Source organism: Oncorhynchus tshawytscha, linkage group LG26 (assembly GCF_018296145.1).
Source record: "Oncorhynchus tshawytscha isolate Ot180627B linkage group LG26, Otsh_v2.0, whole genome shotgun sequence".
Lineage (NCBI taxonomy): Eukaryota > Metazoa > Chordata > Actinopteri > Salmoniformes > Salmonidae > Oncorhynchus > Oncorhynchus tshawytscha.
The window spans coordinates 39,057,281-39,079,065 of NC_056454.1; the positions used below are offsets into that span (position 1 = coordinate 39,057,281).

At 43.3% G+C, this 21,785-nt stretch overlaps 1 protein-coding gene and 1 pseudogene across 1 annotated transcript in view; both read right to left on the reverse strand.

Annotated features, from left to right (window-relative positions):
- LOC112225609 (serine/threonine-protein phosphatase 6 regulatory ankyrin repeat subunit B) overlaps positions 1-14,656 on the reverse strand; it is a 57,756-nt gene extending 43,100 nt beyond the window's left edge. The window contains exon 1 of the mRNA XM_042306616.1: positions 14,076-14,656. Coding sequence (XP_042162550.1) covers positions 14,076-14,102 — 27 coding nt within the window. The 5' untranslated portion in view covers positions 14,103-14,656. The remainder of the gene's footprint in view (positions 1-14,075) is intronic.
- A 4,312-nt stretch (positions 14,657-18,968) lies between these two features.
- Positions 18,969-21,785, reverse strand: part of LOC112225611 — a 24,926-nt pseudogene continuing 22,109 nt past the window's right edge.

Genomic DNA, 21,785 nt, shown 5'->3' on the forward strand with positions numbered 1-21,785 from the left:
TGAGTGAAACTCACTGTAGGCCTACATGTGGTAAAGGCCTAGTGCTGTAGTTAAGACTGTTGTGGCTGTAATAAGACAACTGTATGAGGTTATTTACACAGAAGGAAATAAAGTCCTCCAACTCTACAAGGGAACAGCACAGCAGCATGTAAACATTCATCTTAGTCTAGTGTAGTGAGTGAAGTTACAGTGCTCTCTCCAGTCTCTCTCTCAGACCTAAATAAACGAGCCTGCTGGTGCCTAACTATACACACACCCCCCCATCCACATCGATGGAACAGTAGTGGAGAGGGTAGCAAGTTTTAAGTTCCTCGGCATACACATCACAGACAAACTGAATTGGTCCACTCACACAGACAGCATCGAGAGGAAGGCGCAGCAGCGCCTCTTCAACCTCAGGAGGCTGAAGAAATTCGGCTTGTCACCAAAAGCACTCACAAACTTCTACAGATGCACAATCGAGAGCATCCTGGCGGGCTGTATCACCGCCTGGTATGGCAACTGCACCGCCCTCAACCGTAAGGCTCTCCAGAGGGTAGTGAGGTCTGCACAACGCATCACCGGGGGCAAACTACCTGCCCTCCAGGACACCTACACCACCCGATGCTACAGGAAGGCCATAAAGATCATCAAGGACATCAACCACCGAGCCACTGCCTGTTCACCCCGCTGCCATCCAGAAGGCGAGGTCAGTACAGGTGCATCAAAGCTGGGACCGAGAGACTGAAAAACAGCTTCTATCTCAAGGCCATCAGACTGTTAAACAGCCACCACTAACATTGAGTGGCTACTGCCAACACACTGTCAATGACACTGACTCTACTCCAGCCACTTTAATCATGGGAATCGATGGGAAATGATGTAAATATATCACTAGCCACTTTAAACAATGCTACCTTATATAATGTTACTTACTACATTGTTCATCTCATATGCATACGTTGATACTGTACTCTATATCATCGACTGCATCCTTATGTAATACATGTATCACTAGCCACTTTAACTATGCCACTTGGTTTACATACTTATCTCATATGTATATACTGTACTCGATATCATCTACTGTATCTTGCCTATGCTGCTCTGTACCATCACTCATTCATATATCCTTATGTACATATTCTTTATCCCCTTACACTGTGTATGACAGTAGTTTTTTTTTTGGAATTGTTAGTTAGATTACTTGCTCGTTATTACTGCATTGTCGGAACTAGAAGCACAAGCATTTCGCTACACTCGCATTAACATCTGCTAACCATGTGTATGTGACAAATAAAATTTGATTTGATTTGATTTGATTTTATAAAGGTCCAGGACATCGCTGGCATGCAGGCACAAATTATCTTTGTCAATCAGTACTAGGCCTTAGATCAGCAGGGTCAGTCAGCTTTCTGAGAAACACACTGGACTGACTGGATATGACATGAGGGTAGACAGGCCGACTATAATGAGTTTGGTCATGTCCCTGTTCCAATACCTCTAAAATGGATCCTTCCACCCTTCCAGTTTTTGATTGGTGATAGCGATCACCTCACAGAAGGAAGGAAAGAAGGGTGCCTTGTAAAAGTATTTTAAAAGGACCTACCTAGCAGGTGAGACATGGTTCTGAGAGCGAAACAGACTGGGGTCATGGCTAGGAGAGATACAGCTTTTGTCAAATTATTGTCAAAAGTTTTTTATTTTTTTATTGGCATTTCTAGCTAACCCTTATCTGCTGCATAAATTATCCTAACCTGCTACGAAATGTCAAATATGACAAAAGCTGTATCCCAACAATGTCAAAACCACAGACTGGTCCCATATGGATGCTGTTTCTGGGTGCTGCCAAGCAGTGGCCCCTTACTATCACCATGTGATGATGACTGACAGGACAATTGTTTCGACAACCTGTCAGTTACATACAACATAAAATTCAATGACAGAGAAGAAGGCAATTGAGTCAAAGCCCTGACTGACTCCGCCCTATGCACCACAGAGTCAGGCCAGAACATGTTGCTGCATCTGAACTTCCTGTCCCCTCTCCACCTTACCGCCTCACTTCCTGTTACATTCTGTCACCTTCTCAGAGTTTACACGCAGAGAGGAAACCTAGCTCAGACAACATTTTCAGTTCTGCTTGTGGGCCACACACAGACTCTGACTAATCCTATAATCTGCAAAAACCTGCACACAAAATGTGTAGGCTTTTATGAAACAGCGGGTGGAGAGTCAGAGGTGTGCAGGCCCTACAGCCTAACTACAGTCTAACTACAGCCTAACTACAGCTTAACTACAGTCTAACTACAGCTTAACTACAGCTTAACTATAGCCTAACTACAGTCTAACTACATCTTAACTACAGCCTAACTACAGTCTAACTACAGTTTAACTACAGTCTAACTACAGCCTAACTACAGTCTAACTACAGCTTAACTACAGTTTAACTACAGCCTAACTACACCCTAACTATAGCCTAACTACAGCTTACTACAGTCTAACTACATCTTAACTACAGCCTAACTACAGTCTAACTACAGTCTAACTACAGATTAACTACAGTTTAACTAGTCTAACTACATCTTAACTACAGTTAACTACAGCCTAGCTACAGCTTAACTACAGGCTAACTACAGCCTAACTACAGCTTAACGACAGCCTAACTACAACTTAAACCTGTTAGAGATGATGCGAATTTTCGCAGCTTTTGTAAAAAATCGCGCAACATTTCAACGTCCTGCTACTCATGCCAGGAATATAATATATGCATATGATAAGTATGTGTGTATAGAAAACACTCTGAAGTCTCTAAAACTGGTTAAATCGTGTCTGTGGCTATAACAGAACGAGTTTAGGACTAAAAATCCCAGGGAAAACAGTTCACCAAAAACACAAAAAAAATATTCATCCGCCAGTCAATGTATTGTCTAAGGCGATAGAAAATAGATGAGGTTCCGATTACAATGCCTACAGCTTCCGCACGATGTCGCCAGTACTGGCATTTCATGGCTGGTTTATCCTTGGTGAGATGACGTATAGGCACTTCCTGTCTTGGGGCGCACCGGAGGAAGTTATGAAAGTGGAAAAATGGACAATGATTTCAAGACTTGCTGCTATCGAATACAGATCGCCCCGTGATCAATTTGATCGATTATTAACGTTTATTAATACCTAAAGTTGGTTTACAAAAGTAGTTTGAAGTGATTTGTAAAAGTTTATAGGCAACTTTTTTAATTTTAAAAAGTGACGTTGCGTCTCGTAAAGGTGATTTTTCCTGGATCAGACCGGCCTTCATAAAATGACATTTTGGGGATAGAATGACGGATTTAATCGGGAAAAAGACCCAATTGTGATATTTATGGGACATATAGGAGTGCCAACAAAGAAGCTCGTCAAAGGTAATGAATGTTTTATATTTTATTTCTGCGTTTTGTGTAGCGCCGGCTACCGCAAAATCTTTTGTTTAGGTCTCGTTCAGGTATTTTGGGGGGTGCATGCTATCAGATAATAGCTTCTCATGCTTTCGCCGAAAAGCATTTTACAAATCTGACATGTTGGCTAGATTCACAACGAGTGTAGCTTTAATTGAGTATCTTGCGTGTGTGTTTTAATGAAAGTTTGAGTTTTATCGAGTACTATAGGTGGCGCTCTGAAATTAACGCTGATTTGGTTCCTGTCCAGGAACCAACTCCGTAACAGGCTAATGACAGTCTAACTACAGCTTAACAACAGCCTAACTACAGCTTAACTACAATTTAACTACAGCTTAACTACAGCCTAACTATATCTTAACTATAGATTAACTACAGCCTAACTACAGCTTAACTACAGCCTAACTACAGTCTAACTACAGCTTAACTATAGCTTAGCTATAGCTTAACTACAGTCTAACTACAGTCTAACTACAGCTTAACTACAGCTTAACTAGTCTAACTACATCTTAACTACAACTTAACTAGTCTAACTACAGCTTAACTACAGCCTAACTACAGCTTAACTACAGGCTAACTACAGCCTAACTACAGCTTAACTACAACTTAATGACAGTCTAACTACAGCTTAACAACAGCCTAACTACAGCTTAATTACAACTTAACTGCAGCTTAACTACAGTCTAACTACAGCTTAACTACAGTCTAACTACAGTCTAACTATAGCCTAACTACAGCTTAACTACAGTCTAACTACAGCTTAACTACAGCCTAACTAGTCTAACTACAGCTTAACTACAGCCTAACTACAGCTTAACTACAGTCTAACTACATATTAACTACAGCCTAGCTACAGCTTAACTACAGTCTAACTACAGCTTAACTACAACTTAACTAGTCTAACTACAGCTTAACTACAGCCTAACTACTGCCTAACTACAGCTTAACTACAGCCTAACTACAACCTAACTATAGCTTAACTACAGCCCAACTACAGCTTAACTATATCTTAACTACAGCTTAACTACATCTTAACTAGTCTAACTACATCTTAACTACAACTTAACTAGTCTAACTACAGCTTAACTACAGCCTAACTACATCTTAACTACAGGCTAACTACTGCCTAACTACAGCTTAACTACAGCCTAACTACTGCCTAACTACAGCTTAACTACAGCCTAACTACAGCTTAACTACAGCTTAACTACAGCTTAACTATAGCTTAACTACAGCCTAACTACAGCTTAACTACAGGCTAACTACAGCTTAACTACAGCCTAACTATAGCTTAACTACAGCCTAACTACAGGCTAACTACAGCTTAACTACAGCCTAACTACTGCCTAACTACAGCTTAACTACAGCCTAACTACAACTTAACTAGTCTAACTACAGCTTAACTACAGCCTAACTACAGCTTAACTACAGGCTAACTACTGCCTAACTACAGCTTAACTACAGCCTAACTACTGCCTAACTACAGCTTAACTACAGCCTAACTACAGCTTAACTACAGTTTAACTACAGCTTAACTACAGCCTAACTACAGCCTAACTATAGCTTAACTACAGCTTAACTACAGCCTAACTACAGCTTCACTACAGGCTAACTACAGCCTAACTACAGCTTAACTACAGCCTAACTACAGCTTAACTACAGCTTAACTACAGCCTAACTACAGCCTAACTATAGCTTAACTACAGTTTAACTACAGCTTAACTACAGCCTAACTACAGCCTAACTACAGCTTAACTACAGCTTAACCACAGTGGTGACTCTGCTGAAGGAGTAGTGATTTATGGGAACAGGGCTCTCCTCCATATAGATTGATCCAGAATGTTTCCCCGCCGTTTGCCACGAGCTATCCTCTCCCTTACCGTCGGCAGACGGTATCGGAGCATGAGGTCTGATACTAACAGGATCAGAGACAGTTTCTATCTAAGAGCCACTTGAACTGGACTGACCACCTGCGCGGATTTTCAGTCCCTTCCTGTATTATACTGATGCTAAAATGTTTATTCTATTCTACTGAGCCATTTACTTTATGTTAATATTCTTATATTTTATTATTTCTTATTGTTGTTGCATTGTCCAGAAGGAACATGTAAGTAAGCATTTCATTGGATGGTGTATACCATGTGTATCCTGTACATATGACTAATAAAACCGTTTTAGCATGGGCTGTGCCATTGAGGACTTTCACCATTTTGAAGTAGTCAACTCTGTGGGACGTATTATGGGTTAAGGAAGGATCAAATAATTCCATCCAGGTCATCAGTAGGGATCAGCAAATGAATTATGCCTGTGGGCAAACATTCCATCCCTGCATGTGGCAGTAAATCACCACCTCTCACCAAACCATACCACACCACACCACCCCACCCCTCACCAAACCATACCACACCACCCCTCACCAAACCATACCACACCACACCACACCACCCCTCACCAAACCATACCACACCACCCCTCACCAAACCATACCACACCACCCTCACCAAACCATACCACACCACCCCTCACCAAACCATACCACACCACCCTCAACAAACCATACCACACCACCACCCCTCACCAAACCATACCACACCACCCCTCACCAAACCATACCACACCACCCCTCACCAAACCATACCATACCAAACCCTCACCAAACCACACCACCCCTCACCAAACCATACCACACCACCCCTCACCAAACCATACCACACCAAACCAAACCACACCACACCACCCCTCACCAAACCATACCACACCACCCTCACCAAACCATACCACACCACCCCTCACCAAACCATACCACACCACCCCTCACCAAACCATACCACACCACACCAAACCATACCACACCACCCCTCACCAAACCATACCACACCACACCACCTCTCACCAAACCATACCACACCACACCACCCCTCACCAAACCATACCACACCACACCACCTCTCACCACACCACCCCTCACCAAACCATACCACACCACCCCTCACCAAACCATACCACACCACACCACCCCTCACCAAACCATACCACCACCACCTCACCAAACCATACCATACCACACCACCCCTCACCAAACCATACCACACTACACCACATCACCCCTCACCAAACCATACCACACCACCCCTCACCAAACCATACCACACCACACCACCCCTCACCAAACCATACCACACCACCCCTCACCAAACCATACCACACTACACCACCCACCACACCACCCCTCACCAAACCATACCACACCACCCCTCACCAAACCATACCACCACACCACCCCTCACCAAACCATACCACACCACACCACCCCTCACCAAACCATACCACACCACCCCTCACCAAACCATACCACACTACACCACCCACCACACCACCCCTCACCAAACCATACCACACCACCCCTCACCAAACCATACCACACTACACCACCCACCACACCACCCCTCACCAAACCATACCACACCACCCCTCACCAAACCATACCACACTACACCACCCACCACACCACTCCTCACCAAACCATACCACACCACCCCTCACCAAACCATACCACACCACCCCTCACCACACCAACCCTCACCAAACCATACCACACCACCCCTAACCAAAACCAAACCACACCACACTAACCCTCACCAAACCATACCTCACCTCACCACACCACACCACACCCACACACCCCTCACCACACCACCCCTCACCAAACCATACCACACCACCCCTCACAAAACCATAACACCACCTCTCACCACACCACCCCTCACCACACCTCACCACCCCTCACCTCACCTCACCACACCACCCCTCACCAAACCATACCACACCACCCCTTACACCACACCATACCACACCACACCACCCCTCACCACACTACACCATAACACCCCTCACCACTAGAGGTCGACCGATTATGATTTTTCAACGCCGATACCGATTATTGGAGGCCCAAAAAAGGCCGATACCAATTAATCTGACTATTTTTTAAATTTATTTGTAATAATGACAATTACAACAATACTGAACGAACACTTATTTTAACTTAATATAAAACATCAATACAATATATTTAGCCTCAAATAAATAATGAAATTTGGTTTAAATAATGCAAAAACAAAGGGTTGGAGAAGAAAGTAAAAGTGCAATATGTGCCATGTAAAAAAGCTAACGTTTAAGTTCCTTGCTCAGAACATGAGAACATATGAAAGCTGGTGGTTCCTTTTAACATGAGACTTCAATATTCCAAGGTAAGAGGTTTTAGGTTGTAGTTAATGTAGTATTTATAGGACTATTTCTCTCTATACCATTTGTATTTCATATACGTTTGACTATTGGATGTTCTTATAGGCACTTTAGTATTGCCAGTGTAACAGTATAGCTTCCGTCCCTCTCCTCACCCCTACCTGGGCTCGAACCAGGAACACATCGACAACAGCCACCCTCGAAGCAGCGTTGCCCATGCAGAGCAAGGGGAACAACTACTCCAAGACTCAGAGCGAGTAACGTTTGAAACGCTATTAGCGCGCACCCCGCTAATTAGCTAGCCATTTCACATCGGTTACACCAGCCTAATCTCGGGAGTTGATAGACTTGAAGTCATGAACAGCTCAGTACTTGAAGCACAGCGATGAGCTGCTGGCAAAACGTACGGAAGTGCTGTTGAATGAATGCTTACGAGCCTGCTGCTGCCTACCACCGCTCAGTCAGACTGCTCTATCAAATATCAAATCATAGACTTAATTATAACATAATAACACACAGAAATACGAGCCTTTGGTCATTAATATGGTAAAATCTGGAAACTATCATCTCGAAAACAAAACATTTATTATTTCAGTGAAATATGGAACCGTTCTGTATTTTATCTAACGGGTGGCATCCATCAGTCTAAATATCGCTGTTACATTGTACAACCTTCAATGTTATGTCATAATTACGTAAAATTCACCACACCACCCCTCACCACACTACACCACAACACACCACACCTCACCAGTCACCACACCCTCACCACCCCTCACCACACCCATCACCCTCACCACCCGTCACCACCACCCTCACCACCCTCACCACACCACCCTCACCACCCCTCACCACACCACATCACCCTCACCACCCGTCACCACACCAACCCTCACCACACCACACCAACCCTCACCTCACCACCCCACCCCTCACCACACCAACCCTCACCTCACCACCCCTCACCACACCATACCACCCCTCCAGGCAAAACAAAAATGTCTAACACTGAGCCCATTGTTGCCACAGCACAGGCACAGCACATTGCCCTCATGCTCCTCCCTCGCCCTGACTCCAAGGGCCAATGAATGTTGTCAAAACGACCCCTTTGTCCAATAGGAGAGCGGCAGCTTCCTTGTCTACATTTAGAACACCATTAGGGTCAGCATCTTAAATAAACTAGTCCTGTCTAAAAGGGTCCCAATGGAACCAAGAGGGGTCGCCGGCATTTGACAAAACAAACGGATGTCTCTCTCTTTTGCCCTCATCCTACACAAACTTCCGGTATCTGATAAAAACTGTTTTCATTCTTTGAAATGCAAACAACACACATGCAATCATGTCACACACACACACACACACACATTTTTTTGGCTGTGATTTTCCTTCCATAAAGATGCTGAATATAATAGCTGCATTGCTATTGGTGCCAGAGGGTACAGAGCAGATCTGAGTCTCCGCCCCCACAGCACAGCTCCAAAATGAGAAGCTGCTGATGCCGATGACGTCCCACTATGAATTCAATGCAGAAATAAAACCATGAGTGTGTTTTTCTCCTTGGTGAGAGAGAAAATAAGTACAGTTTACATATAAGTCAGAAGTTTACATACACCTTATGCAAATATATTTCAACTCAGTTTTTCACAATTCCTGACATTTAATCCTAGTAAAAATTCCCCTGTCTTAGGTCAGTTAGGATCACCACTTTATTATAAGTGTGTGAATGTGAAATGTCAGAATAATAGTAGAGAGAATTATTTATTTCAGCTTTTATTTCTTTCATCACATTCCCAGTGGGTCAGAAGTTTACATACACTCAATTAGATTTGGTAGCATTGCCTTTAAATTGTTTAACTTGGGTCAAATGTTTCAGGTAGCCTTCCGCAAGCTTCCCACAATAATTTGGGTGAATTTTGGCCCATTCCTCCTGACAGAGCAGGTGTAACTGAGTCAGGTTTGTCGGCCTCCTTGCTCACACACGCTTTTTCAGTTCTGCCTACACATTTTCTATGGGTTTGAAGTCAGGGCGTTGTGATGGCCACTCCAATACCTTGACTTTGTTGTCCTTAAGCCATTTTACCACAACTTTGGAAGTATGCTTGGGGTCATTGTCCATTTGGAAGACCCATTTGCGACCAAGCTTTAACTTCCTGACTGATGTCTTGAGATGTTGCTTCAATATATCTGCATAATATTCCCTCCTCACGATGCCATCTATTTTGTGAAGTGCACCAGCAAAGCACCCCCAGAACATGATGCTGCTACCCCCGTGCTTCACGGTTGGGATGGTGTTCTTCGGCTTGCTAGCCTCCCCCTTTTACCTCCAAACATAATGATGGTCATTATGGCCAAACAGTTCTATTTTTGTTTCATCAGACCACATTTAGTCTGGCTTTTTTATGGCGGTTTTGGAGCAGTGGCTTCTTCCTTGCTGAGCGGCCTTTCAGGTTATGTCGGTATAGGACTCGTTTTACTGTGGTTGTAGATACTTTTGTACCTGTTCCCTCCAGCATCTTCACAAGGTCCTTTGCTGTTGTTCTGGGATTGATTTGCACTTTTCGCACCAAAGTACGTTCATCTCTAGGAGACAGAACACGTCTCCTTCCTGAGCGGTATGACGGGTGCTTGGTCCCATGTTGTTTATAATTGCGAACTATTGTTTGTACAGATGAACGTGGTACCTTCAGGTGTCTGGAAATTGCTCCCAAGGATGAACCAGACTTGTGGAGGTCTACATTTTTTTCTGAGGTCTTGGCTAATTTATTTTGATTTTCCCATGAGAAAAAAAAAAGAGGCACTGAGTTTGAAGGTAGGCCTTGAAATACATCCACAGGTACACCTCCAATTGACTCAAATTATGTCAATTAGCCTATCAGAAGCATCTAAAGACATGACATCCTTTTCCAAGCTGTTTAAAGGCAGTCAACTTAGTGTATATAAACTTCAGACCCACTGGAATTGTGATTAAGTGAATTATAAGTGAAATAAGTGGTGGTTGAAGAGTGTGTTGAAAAACAAGTTTTAATGACTCCAACCTAAGTGTATGTAAACTTCCGACTTCAACCGTATCAATCAATTTGTCAGACTACTCACATGTGTATGGTCGAGTCCCCTACACAACCTAAGTGTATGTAAGGTCAGCAGCCTTCAAAATAAAAAAATGTAATAAAAAAAACTAAAAAGACAATACATCACAAGCACCCTTCAACCCCCCTTCTGAACAAACCCACACACCAACGCTCACACACACACACCAACACACACACACCAACGCTCACACACACACACACACACACACACACACCAACGCTCACACACACACACACCAACACACACACACCAACGCTCACACACACACACCAACACACACACACACACACCAACGCTCACACACACACACCAATGCTCACACACACACACACACCAACACACACACACCCATACTTCCAGACGAACAATCCCATGGGGATCCAGTAAGAAGAAAAATGAAGAAAAGGGGAGGGGGATGTCAAGACCTAATAACTTCCTGTCTCTCCCTTTCTCTGGAACACAGGGGAGGGATTAGGGCAGCAGGTAGCCTAGGGGTTAGGCCAGTAAGAAAAAGGATGCTGGTTCAAATCCCTGAGCCAACTAGGTGAACAAGCTATCGATGTGCCCTTGAGCAAGGCACTAAACCCTAATTGCTCTTGTTTAGTGCCTTAGGAAAGTATTCAGACCACTTGACTTTTTCCAATATTTTTTAAGTTACAGCCTTATTCTACTTTTTTTTGTATCCCCAGCAATCTACACACAATACCCCATAACGACAAAGCGAAAACAGGTTTTTCTACGTTTTTACAAATGTATTAAAAATAAAGATCTGAAATACCTTATTTACATAACTATTCAGACCCTTTGCTATGAGACACGGTATTAAGCTCAGGTGCATCCTGTTTCCATTGATCATCTTTGAGATGTTTCTACAATTTGATTGGAGTCCACCTGTGGTAAATCCAATTGATTGGACATGATTTGAAAAGGCACACACCTGTCTATATAAGGTCCCACAGTTGACAGTGCATGTCAGAGCAAAAACCAAGCCATGAGGTTGAAGGAATTGTCTGTAGAACTCTAAGACATGATTGTGTCTAGGCACAGATCTGGGTAAGGGTACCAAAAAATGTATGCTGCATTGAAGGTCCCCTAGAACACAGATGCCTCCATCATTCTTAAATAGAAGAAGTTTGGAACCACCAAGACTCTTCTTAGAGCTGTCCGCCCGGCCAAACTGAGTAATCGGGGGAGAAGGGCCTTGGTCAGGGAGGTGACTAAGAACTCAATAGTCACTCTGACAGAGCTCCAGAGTTCCTCTGTGGAGATACGAGAACCTTCCAGAAGGACAACCATCTCTGCAGCACTCCACCAATAAGGCCATTATGGTAGAGTGGCCAGATGGAAGCCACTCCTCAGTAAAAGGCACATGACAGCCTGTTTGGAGTTTACCAAAAGGCACCTAAAGACTCTCAGACCATGAGAAACAAGATTCTCATTCTCATCCTTACGGTGAAGCATGGTGGTGGCAGCATCATGCTGTGGGGATATCTGTCGGCGTCAGTGACTGGGAGACTAGTCAGGATCGAGGCAAAGATGAACGGAGCAAAGTACAGAGAGATCCTTGATGAAAACCTGCTCCAGAACACTCAGGACCTCAGACTGGGGCGAAGGTTCGCCTTCCAACAGGACAACGACCCTAAGCACACAGCCAAGACAATGCAGGAGTGGCTTCGGGACAAGTCTCTGAATGTCCTTGAGTGGCCCAGCCAGAGTCACTCACTGGCCAGTAGACACACAGAGCCATACACTTGTATAATCTCTCTGCAAACATACACATCCGTTACAACCTGTACTAACTCAAACAACCCACTGACCATAACTGATGCTGGTTTGAGAGCACATACAGTGGTGCGTGCCTGACATAGGCTGAAATCAGATGTACAGGCGAGATAGGCCCTTGGATCACTTCCTGCAGCTGCTGCTCTACACAGTTCAGACTGGGCTGATCTATAGATAAAGGCCTTGGATAAGGGACAGAGGAAGGTCAAACAGCAGCACCATTAGCATTCGGTCTCACAGATAATGCAGAGCCTCTTTATCCCTATGTGACCCAGAATTTTTCCTCACCTGGGCCCCTTGTTATAGCCCATGTTTCTTGTCAGGTCATAGTCTCGAAAGCCCGACCTTATAGGCAACTGTGCCAACTGTCTGTTGGATTATTTTGGCATCTGCTTTAAAAAAAATACAAAATAGTAGCTAGCTAGATGGAGATCATAGAGGTTATTTTTAATGAATGCATTTCACGAGTGGCTAGCTTGCATCAACTACCTTCACTAAAACCACTGCAAAGATTTTGCCTGCAAACGTTGGTTTTTGAATCGCGACGTTCTGGCATGTCTGCCGCGTGATTCGTTGGGAGAGTTGTCTTTCTAAAGAGGACCCACCCCTGAACAATTTATTTTCAAAGTTGCCAAAAGAGTCCATCATTGAAACCAGACAATAGTCACTCTTGCCAGGGTCGGGATTTAGGGACTGGTCAGGTCATGCGTTCAGGTAGCTGTTGTTATTTTTGTCAGCTTGACCCTGTTACTCAGCACCTCTACAACAAAAACAGCCCCCTATATAGTGAAGAAAAACAACTCAGATATGTCTGCGGTAACAGCAACAAAAAGATAGTAACATACTATCATGCTCTGATGGTGAAGTTTGAAGTTTGTGACACAAGTCACTGTGCTCAACATCCTATACTCTTCTCGCTGACAACAATCTAGGAAGAGAGAAATGGGGAACTTGACTAGGCAAGCCCAAAATGCAGAACACATTCTTTTGACAAAACCGAGGGATGCACCAGTAACAACTTGACAGATCATAACAGGTGCCGACAGCAACACTATAATTCATGGGGACGATAAAGGAATTCACAGCTGAATTCCAGTGGCGCGTGGCGGTGACTCAACTGGGGTACAGTTTACAGAAGAGCCATCAGAAAGTCACCCCGAATTCGTTGTCCTACTTTTAAAACGGTAAGGAGAACAAAGAACTATGTAAATACTGCAAATGCATCTACAACATGAGATAACACACACCGCCCAATTTCATTCACAGCACGAGATGCACGACACACCTCCTCGCTCGCGAAGCGGACCACAGCTGTTCCTCTGGGCACCAGAAAAACGATTTCCTCTCACTTGCCAGCGACGCATGAAAAATAATTTCTCAATTATGTAACGTTTACAAAAATATTCCACTTTCCCGGGACCTACTTGGGCATATCTTTGTATCAACAAAGTAGTCACTATCACAATGCATAATGAGAAAAGCTTATAGACTATCTACATCTACATATAACGTTAAGGAAACATTAATTATTTGTCAAATTGGCATAGCTACCTGTTCGACGAGTTTTAGAACAGCCATAATAATCTCGATCAATTTGGTCAGCACATCAACACACTCCCTCGAATATCAGATCATGCAATTATCTTGAAATAATATTGCAGTTCAAAATCTTCTATCTTTCCTCTTGTAGTCACTCTTGGTTGATGCAGTAGTCAGGGAAGTGAATCGTGCATCAATAATTGTTCCTTTTCTGATGCAACGCAGAACCTCAGTCAGGGCCCGGGCTGTATCAGGGCCCCATGGCCAGCTCCACTGACACTATCTGCGGTGAGGGGGAGTCGCGCCACCGCCACAGTGTGCGAAGGGAGGAGGGAAAGAAGGAATGGCTTCTCCGACTCGACCGACTGATGTAAACAATCCGCATTTACAGTTTATGCACGGGGGAATTTCTCTTTAAATTACCAAACACTCCCCTCTCACTTTGCAGCTCCGAAAATCTTCCTGTATATGTAAAACGGGTGAACTGAGATTGCACAGGAAGTTCAAGCCTCTCGCTCTCCTACACTCAGATGCAGAATTTGAGGAGAGTCATCGCCGATTGTCAGCGCCAACGCTCGGTAGAGTGCTCCCTCTTGCTGCCCTCCTGTGGCTAGAATAGGGGGGGAAAACAATTTGAAGTAAAGTCAGAGACGGGTTTGTAAATTGCTTTGGTAAATGTTCAGTGGCCTACAGATACACTACAGGTGAATTACCTAGAATTGTAGATATATTCATTTGTAACAAACAGGTTAGTTTCTTGTCATCAATCTGAAATGCCCCTATGTTCTTATGCATTCATCTCTGTGTGCAGTATGAACAGATATGTTTACTGTTGCCTCTATTTCTCTTATTCAACACACCACCTTTCGTACAGTCAACAGGTTCAGGGAGATGCATTCCTGAGTTTATTGTGTTTTGGAGAGCAAACAGGAAATGTGTATCAGAATCAGTCATTGCCTTACTAGGTCTGGGTGGTGAGAGCTAATCCTTCATATGGTTACTGGAGAGTGGAACTTTGGCACAGAACTATATGGAGCATGTCTCATTGTTGTTGCATCTCTGATTTCCTGTTGACAAAATTATACAAACCGTCTAAACCACTATATAGCCACCCACACCAAACAACCACTACCCTTCAGGGGACAACTGACCCGGCAAAGCCCCCACAAGCGCCAAGTTGTGACTAAATGCTAGTCATCCCTGACTAGTGCCCACAGGGCTTTTGGCTTTTGCTTTTTTGAGGAAAATATTAAAGTTCTCCCTTCTTACATATTCCTCATTTCATAGAGTTTACCGAAATGTTGTGACTCTAGTTGTAACTAAATGTTGTTGCTCACCCATGCCCAGTGCCCACAAGTTTCCCAATCCACCCTACTCTCTGCAATGGGAGCCAGAATGGCTGGCTTTCTCATTGAGGAAAAGACTCAAAATCTTCCTTCTATCATCCTCATTTATGGTGCCACGTCAAATCTCATTCTAGAAAAGAGAGCCAGATTCACATTCACATTACTGATACTTCAGAAAACATTTATAGATAAAGGTAACATTTATAGATAAAGGTAACATTTATAGATAAAGGTAACATTTATAGATAAAGGTAACATTTATAGATAAAGGTAACATTTATAGATAAAGGTAACATTTATAAAGGTAACATTTATAGATAAAGGTAACATTTATAGATAAAGGTAACATTTATAGATAAAGGTAACATTTATAAAGGTAACATTTATAGATAAAGGTAACATTTATAAAGGTAACATTTATAGATAAAGGTAACATTTATAAAGGTAACATTTATAGATAAAGGTAACATTTATAAAGGTAACATTTATAGATAAAGGTAACATTTATAGATAAAGGTAACATTTATAAAGGTAACATTTATAGATAAAGGTAACATTTATTGATAAAGGTAACATTTATAAAGGTAACATTTATAGATAAAGGTAACATTTATAAAGGTAACATTTATAGATAAAGGTAACATTTATAAAGGTAACATTTATAGATAAAGGTAACACGTAAATAATGTGCATACGATATAAACTAAGTTAAGAACAAAACATTAACAACATCTGTTCTTTCCCTGACAGACTGACCAGGTGAATCCAGGTGAAAGCAATGATCCCTTATTGATCTCACCTGTTAAATAAACTTCAATCAGTATAGTTGAAGGGGAGGAGACAGGATAAAGAAGGATTTTTAAGCCTTGAGAAAATTGACACATGGATTGTGTATGTATGCCATACAGAGGGTGAATGGGCAAGACAAAATATTGAAGTGCCTTTTGAACAGGGTATGGTAGTAGATGCCAGGTGCACCGCTGCTGGGTGTTTCACACTCAACAGTTTCCCGCATGTATCAAGAATGGTCCACCACCCAAAGGACATCCAGCCAACTTGACACAACTGTGGGAAGCAACAGAGTCAACATGGGCCAGCATCCCTGTTGAACACTTTGGACACCTTGTAGAGTCCATGACCCAACGAATTGTGGCTGTTCTGAGGGCAAACGTGGGGGGTGCAACTCAATATTAGGAAGCTGTCCGTAATGTTTTGTACTCTGTGTATTTTTCTCCCTAAATTCCCTTTTCTGTCTGCATTCTACTGTCTGTATGAGTTAGTGTCTGCCTGCCTCCCTGTCTCTGTTGATAAGGGCAAGCAGAGGTCACAGCCATATGGTTGACTGCAAGGCCAGTTATGCTGCAGCTCAGTGGCTCAGCCCAGTCTTCCCACTTAGAAAGAGACCAGATTCCAGCTGCCAACAACACAGTATGACTACACTCGCTCCAGGGCTTCTTTCTCATCCCCCCTACTACCTCCCTACAATGGAAACCCTCCCCCACCACTCACACATATACACTATATGCCGCAGGAGCAGTAGAGGCCCATGCATGTGCTGCCTTTGACCCAGTTTGCAGGCAGACAGACTCCACCATGCTCGCTCAACTCTGATATATTCTGACTTTCTTGAGGACAGTGTGTGTGAGAGAGAGAGAGAGAGTGAGAAAGAAAGAGCTGAGCTCTGAGTTCTTCTTGTCAGGGCTGGATGGAAAACTACCCGGGTGTCTGTCTGGGCGCTGGTCTCCCAGTTCAAGGACCGCACTCTACAAAATGGTCTTCATGAAGTGTTGGAGCTCATCCTCGGTGATTACAATTGGTTGACTATAGCCATGTTTGCCAGTCTTTTAGTGGTATGAGGGCGCGGCACGGGGACAAGACTAGGTTGGCTACCTCGCTCCGCTGGCTTTAACCCTAACTATGAGTAGCAGTGGAGGCTCCTGAAGGGAGGACGGCTCAAAGTAATGTCTGGAATGGAGCAAATGGAATGGCATCAAACACATGGAAACCATGGAAACCACATTTGCCATTTTTGATACAATTCCACACCAGCCATGACCACAAGCCCATCCTCCACAATGAAGGTGCCACCAACCTGTGATGAGTAGCATTTTTTTAAAGCCTTATTTTACCAGGTAAGTTGACTGAGAACACAATCTCATTCACAGCAAAAACCTAGTTACAGGGTAGAGGAGGGATGAATGAGCCAATTGGAAGCTGGGGTTGATTAGGTGGCCATGACGGTATGAGGGCCCAATTGAGAATTTAGCCAGGACACCAGGGTTAACGCCCCTACTCATATGATAAGTGCCATGGGATCTTTAGTGACCACAGAGTCAGGACACCTGTTGAATGTAGCATATGAAAGACGGCACCTTAAACAGAGCAATGTTTCCAGTGTGGTATGCTGCTGACTATGTAACACTGACCTGTATATGAAGGAAAGATGGCACCTTATTGAATGACATCAGACCTTTAGATCTGTGGGACTTCTGTTCACGTGATCTCCCTAAAAACACACCACTTCAATGCAGATATGAGACTTTTCATAGCACATTATGAGAGCATTTTCACAAGCCCAACTCTTTTCCTAACCATAACCTAATTCTCCTAACCGGCTACGAAAAAGTACATTCCGATCGTAGCTGTATCGAAGTGGCGTATTTTAGGAAATCTCTTCTGTTTAGACACGAGTAAGCGTTGTTCCTCTGGCGTGAACCCTGAGGGTATCCCAGACATATAGGGCCTGTTTCGTGGACAAAGAAAAAGCATAGTTCTGAACTAAAAAGCATGTTCTATAGAAATTCTCAATTTAAAGTAATTTTTAGTACTAATAAATAATATGGTGTCAGCCCAATAAACAACATACAGCCATCTTTATGGAAGAAAGCACAGTAAGCATTGGTTTCCATGTCATCCTCACAGGGCTAACTACCCAGAGCACACTTTCTCCTTGGTCGACAGGGCTGATAATGGAACAAAAGGGGTTTAAGGTTTCCTTTTATTAACATTTCTGAACAAGCGGTAGCCTTTGAAATGTAATGTAGTGGCATTTCTGGATGAAATGTACATTTCTGTCATTTAACAGATAGTTATCCAGAGCAACTTACAGGATAAATTAGGGTTCAGTGCCTTGCTCAAGGCCACAGTTAGATTTTTCACCTAGTCAGCTCGGTGATTTAAACCAGCAACCTTTTGGTTACTGTCCCAACACTCTTAACCGCTAGGCTACCTGCCCAAATATAGTTCATTTGGGGTGGTTGATATTCTACTCCTGCTTGTGTACATTTAACTGCAGTAAAAACATTCATTTAAACCTGGAACATGAGGTTGTGACATTAAACAAGGTGGCGAAGGTGATCCGTGTGGAAGTGGAATCTGGAGAATGCTGGTTCCCACATATTCCACAACGACTTATTCTACCCATAGGGTTCTAGCTATAGGGGAAAAAGTTGGTACTTTGCATAGACTGCTTTCCATATAGCATATTATCACTCCTATGAGAAGACATGTCTCGCGCTTTATTGTGACCAACTCAACATAAAGCACAGGTGGACATTTATTTTATACACAAACGTTTATTTAGTCAAATAAAGCAACATTCTGATAAGAACTAAAGGTGTGATCACTGATAGATGAGCAGAGGATTGAGAAGGAATGGCCATTACAGAGGACAGTACACACAAACCATGACAATATTTTTAAAGAACTTCAAAACTCACTGACTTGCTTTTCCATTCGTTAACATGGCTAACTTACATCCTGCACGTCACTGTACTGCATGTGTCTATCATTCCTTCTGGAAATTATAAAAGAAATAAAACAATACATAAGCTCTAAGAAATGTTTCAGTTTTATATTTCTTTCTCCCTAATCATATACTGTTTTTATTTCATTAAAAATGAATTTTGGGCCACAGACACTGTGGCCATGTTGGACACACCCACTACAAAGACAGAGGGGCTAAATAATACAAAACAATGGACCAAGTCCTATCTACACACCAAGAGAGATAGGACAACAAGGGAAAAGACAGAGAGGAGATGAAAGAGAGGAGGGAAAGGGGAAGAGATCGGCAGAGAACGAGTAGAGAGAGAGCGTGAACAGAAAAAGAGATTGTGAACAGAGAGAAAGCATGAACAGAGAGAGAAAGAGAGCGTGAACAGAGAGAGAAAAAGAGAGAGAGCGTGAACAGAGAGAGAAAGAGAGAGAGCGTGAACAGAATCACAGGAAGTACTCCAGCTCATAGCGGAGGTATGGGTTCTTCTCATCGTTGTAGACGTGGGGGTAGTGAGCGATCAGAGCATCCTGGGAACCGATGTAGATCGAGTTATAGATCTTCCAGTAGACGTCTCGGACCTTCCTGGCTGGGTGGAAGAGACCCTGGAGAGAGGAGACAAGGTTAGAGAGCATTACCAACTCAACGGCTGCACTTACAGTGCTAGTATCATTATGGCTTGTTTGTTTAGGCATTTTTTGTTGAGGGGGTTACAGGTACATCATCTCTGCACATTTTTAAGTTGATAAAACATGTACCTGTAGGTAAGAAATATATAGTGTTTAATAATAATATATTCAGTATAAAACAGGAAAAAACTCAAAAGTAGTCCTCCACCCATCATGTTCCCATTCAAGCCCCCCCACCAAACACCCCCAGAAACCATGTTTTCCACCCCTTCCCACAAGGTTTGTTGCCTTTTATGAAATACACTACATGACCAAAAGTATGTGGACACCTGCTCGTAAAACATCTCATTTCAAAATCATGGGCATTAATATGGAGTTGGTCCCCCCCTTGCTGCTATAACAGCCTCTACTCTTCTGGGAAGGCTTTCCAATAGATGTTGGAACATTGCTGCTATAACAGCTTCAACTCTTCTGGGAAGGCTTTCCACTAGATGTTGGAACATTGCTGCTTTAACAGCTTCAACTCTTCTGGGAAGGCTTTCCACTAGATGTTGGAACATTGCTGCTATAACAGCCTCTACTCTTCTGGGAAGGCTTTCCACTAGATGTTAGAACATTGCTGCTATAACAGCCTCCACTCTTCTAGGAAGGCTTTCCACTAGATGTTGGAACATTGCTGCTATAACAGCCTCTACTCTTCTGGGAAGGCTTTCCACTAGATGTTGGAACATTGCTGCTATAACAGCCTCCACTCTTCTGGGAAGGCTTTCCACTAGATGTTGGAACATTGCTGCTATAACAGCCTCCACTCTTCTGGGAAGGCTTTCCACTAGATGTTGGAACATTGCTGCTATAACAGCTTCAACTCTTCTGGGAAGGCTTTCCACTAGATGTTGGAACATTGCTGCTATAACAGCTTCAACTCTTCTGGGAAGGCTTTCCACTAGATGTTGGAACATTGCTACTATAACAGCTTCAACTCTTCTGGGAAGGCTTTCCACTAGATGTTGGAACATTGCTGCTATAACAGCTTCAACTCTTCTGGGAAGGCTTTCCACTAGATGTTGGAACATTGCTGCTATAACAGCCTCCACTCTTCTGGGAAGGCTTTCCACTAGATGTTGGGAAATCCACATACTTTTGTATATATAGTGTATCCACCACAGTTCGTTCACGGACTTCATAACAGTATGTTGCTGTTGATAGTGATATCACTTTTTACATCTTTATGGATATTTTATGTTAATTCTCAACACTATTATAGAATGATCCTAGCCATCTAGTAGCAGATAGTAGTCAATCTGCTACCTGTCTGTCAGAGCAAGGAGATCAGTGATGTAGTATCAGTCAGGTTTACCTGCAGGCAATACTGCAGCATGCGGCAGGGGCCGATAGCCACCCTGAGGCCCTCCAGTGCCCCCATGACAGCCTGGATTACATGGGGCGACGTCTCAAACACGTTGGGCCACACATAGTTCAACAAGTGGTTAAGGGAGTCCTCACAGCCGAAGCCGTAGACGCCCAGGGACATGTGCTGCACCACGGCACTGGCAGTCTGTCTGTGGACCAGGTCTCTGCAAGGAGGAGAGAGAGGAGAAAAACAGGGTTACCATGGAGCCAGCCGAAAGGTGCAAAGGAGCAGGTGGGGCCTACTATATATTCTAAATCTGTGGAGGAAATCAACAATGACAATGAATGACACTTGACTTCTCATTTGTAACCAACAGGTGCAGGGTGAGAACAGAAGTGAACTGGATGTCAGATCTGCCAGCTCTCATGTTGGTGTCCATCTAATGAAGTACTAGTCCTGATCTGACCACGGACCAGTCCAACAGGCGTGTTACAGGCATGTTACAGCACATTCAACCAAGTGATCCCTGTTACAGACAGAACTGATCTTGGACAGGATCGTGTGGCTATGTAGCTTGATGCATTTACAATACCTGGAAAACGTTATGTTTTTGGTTTATTG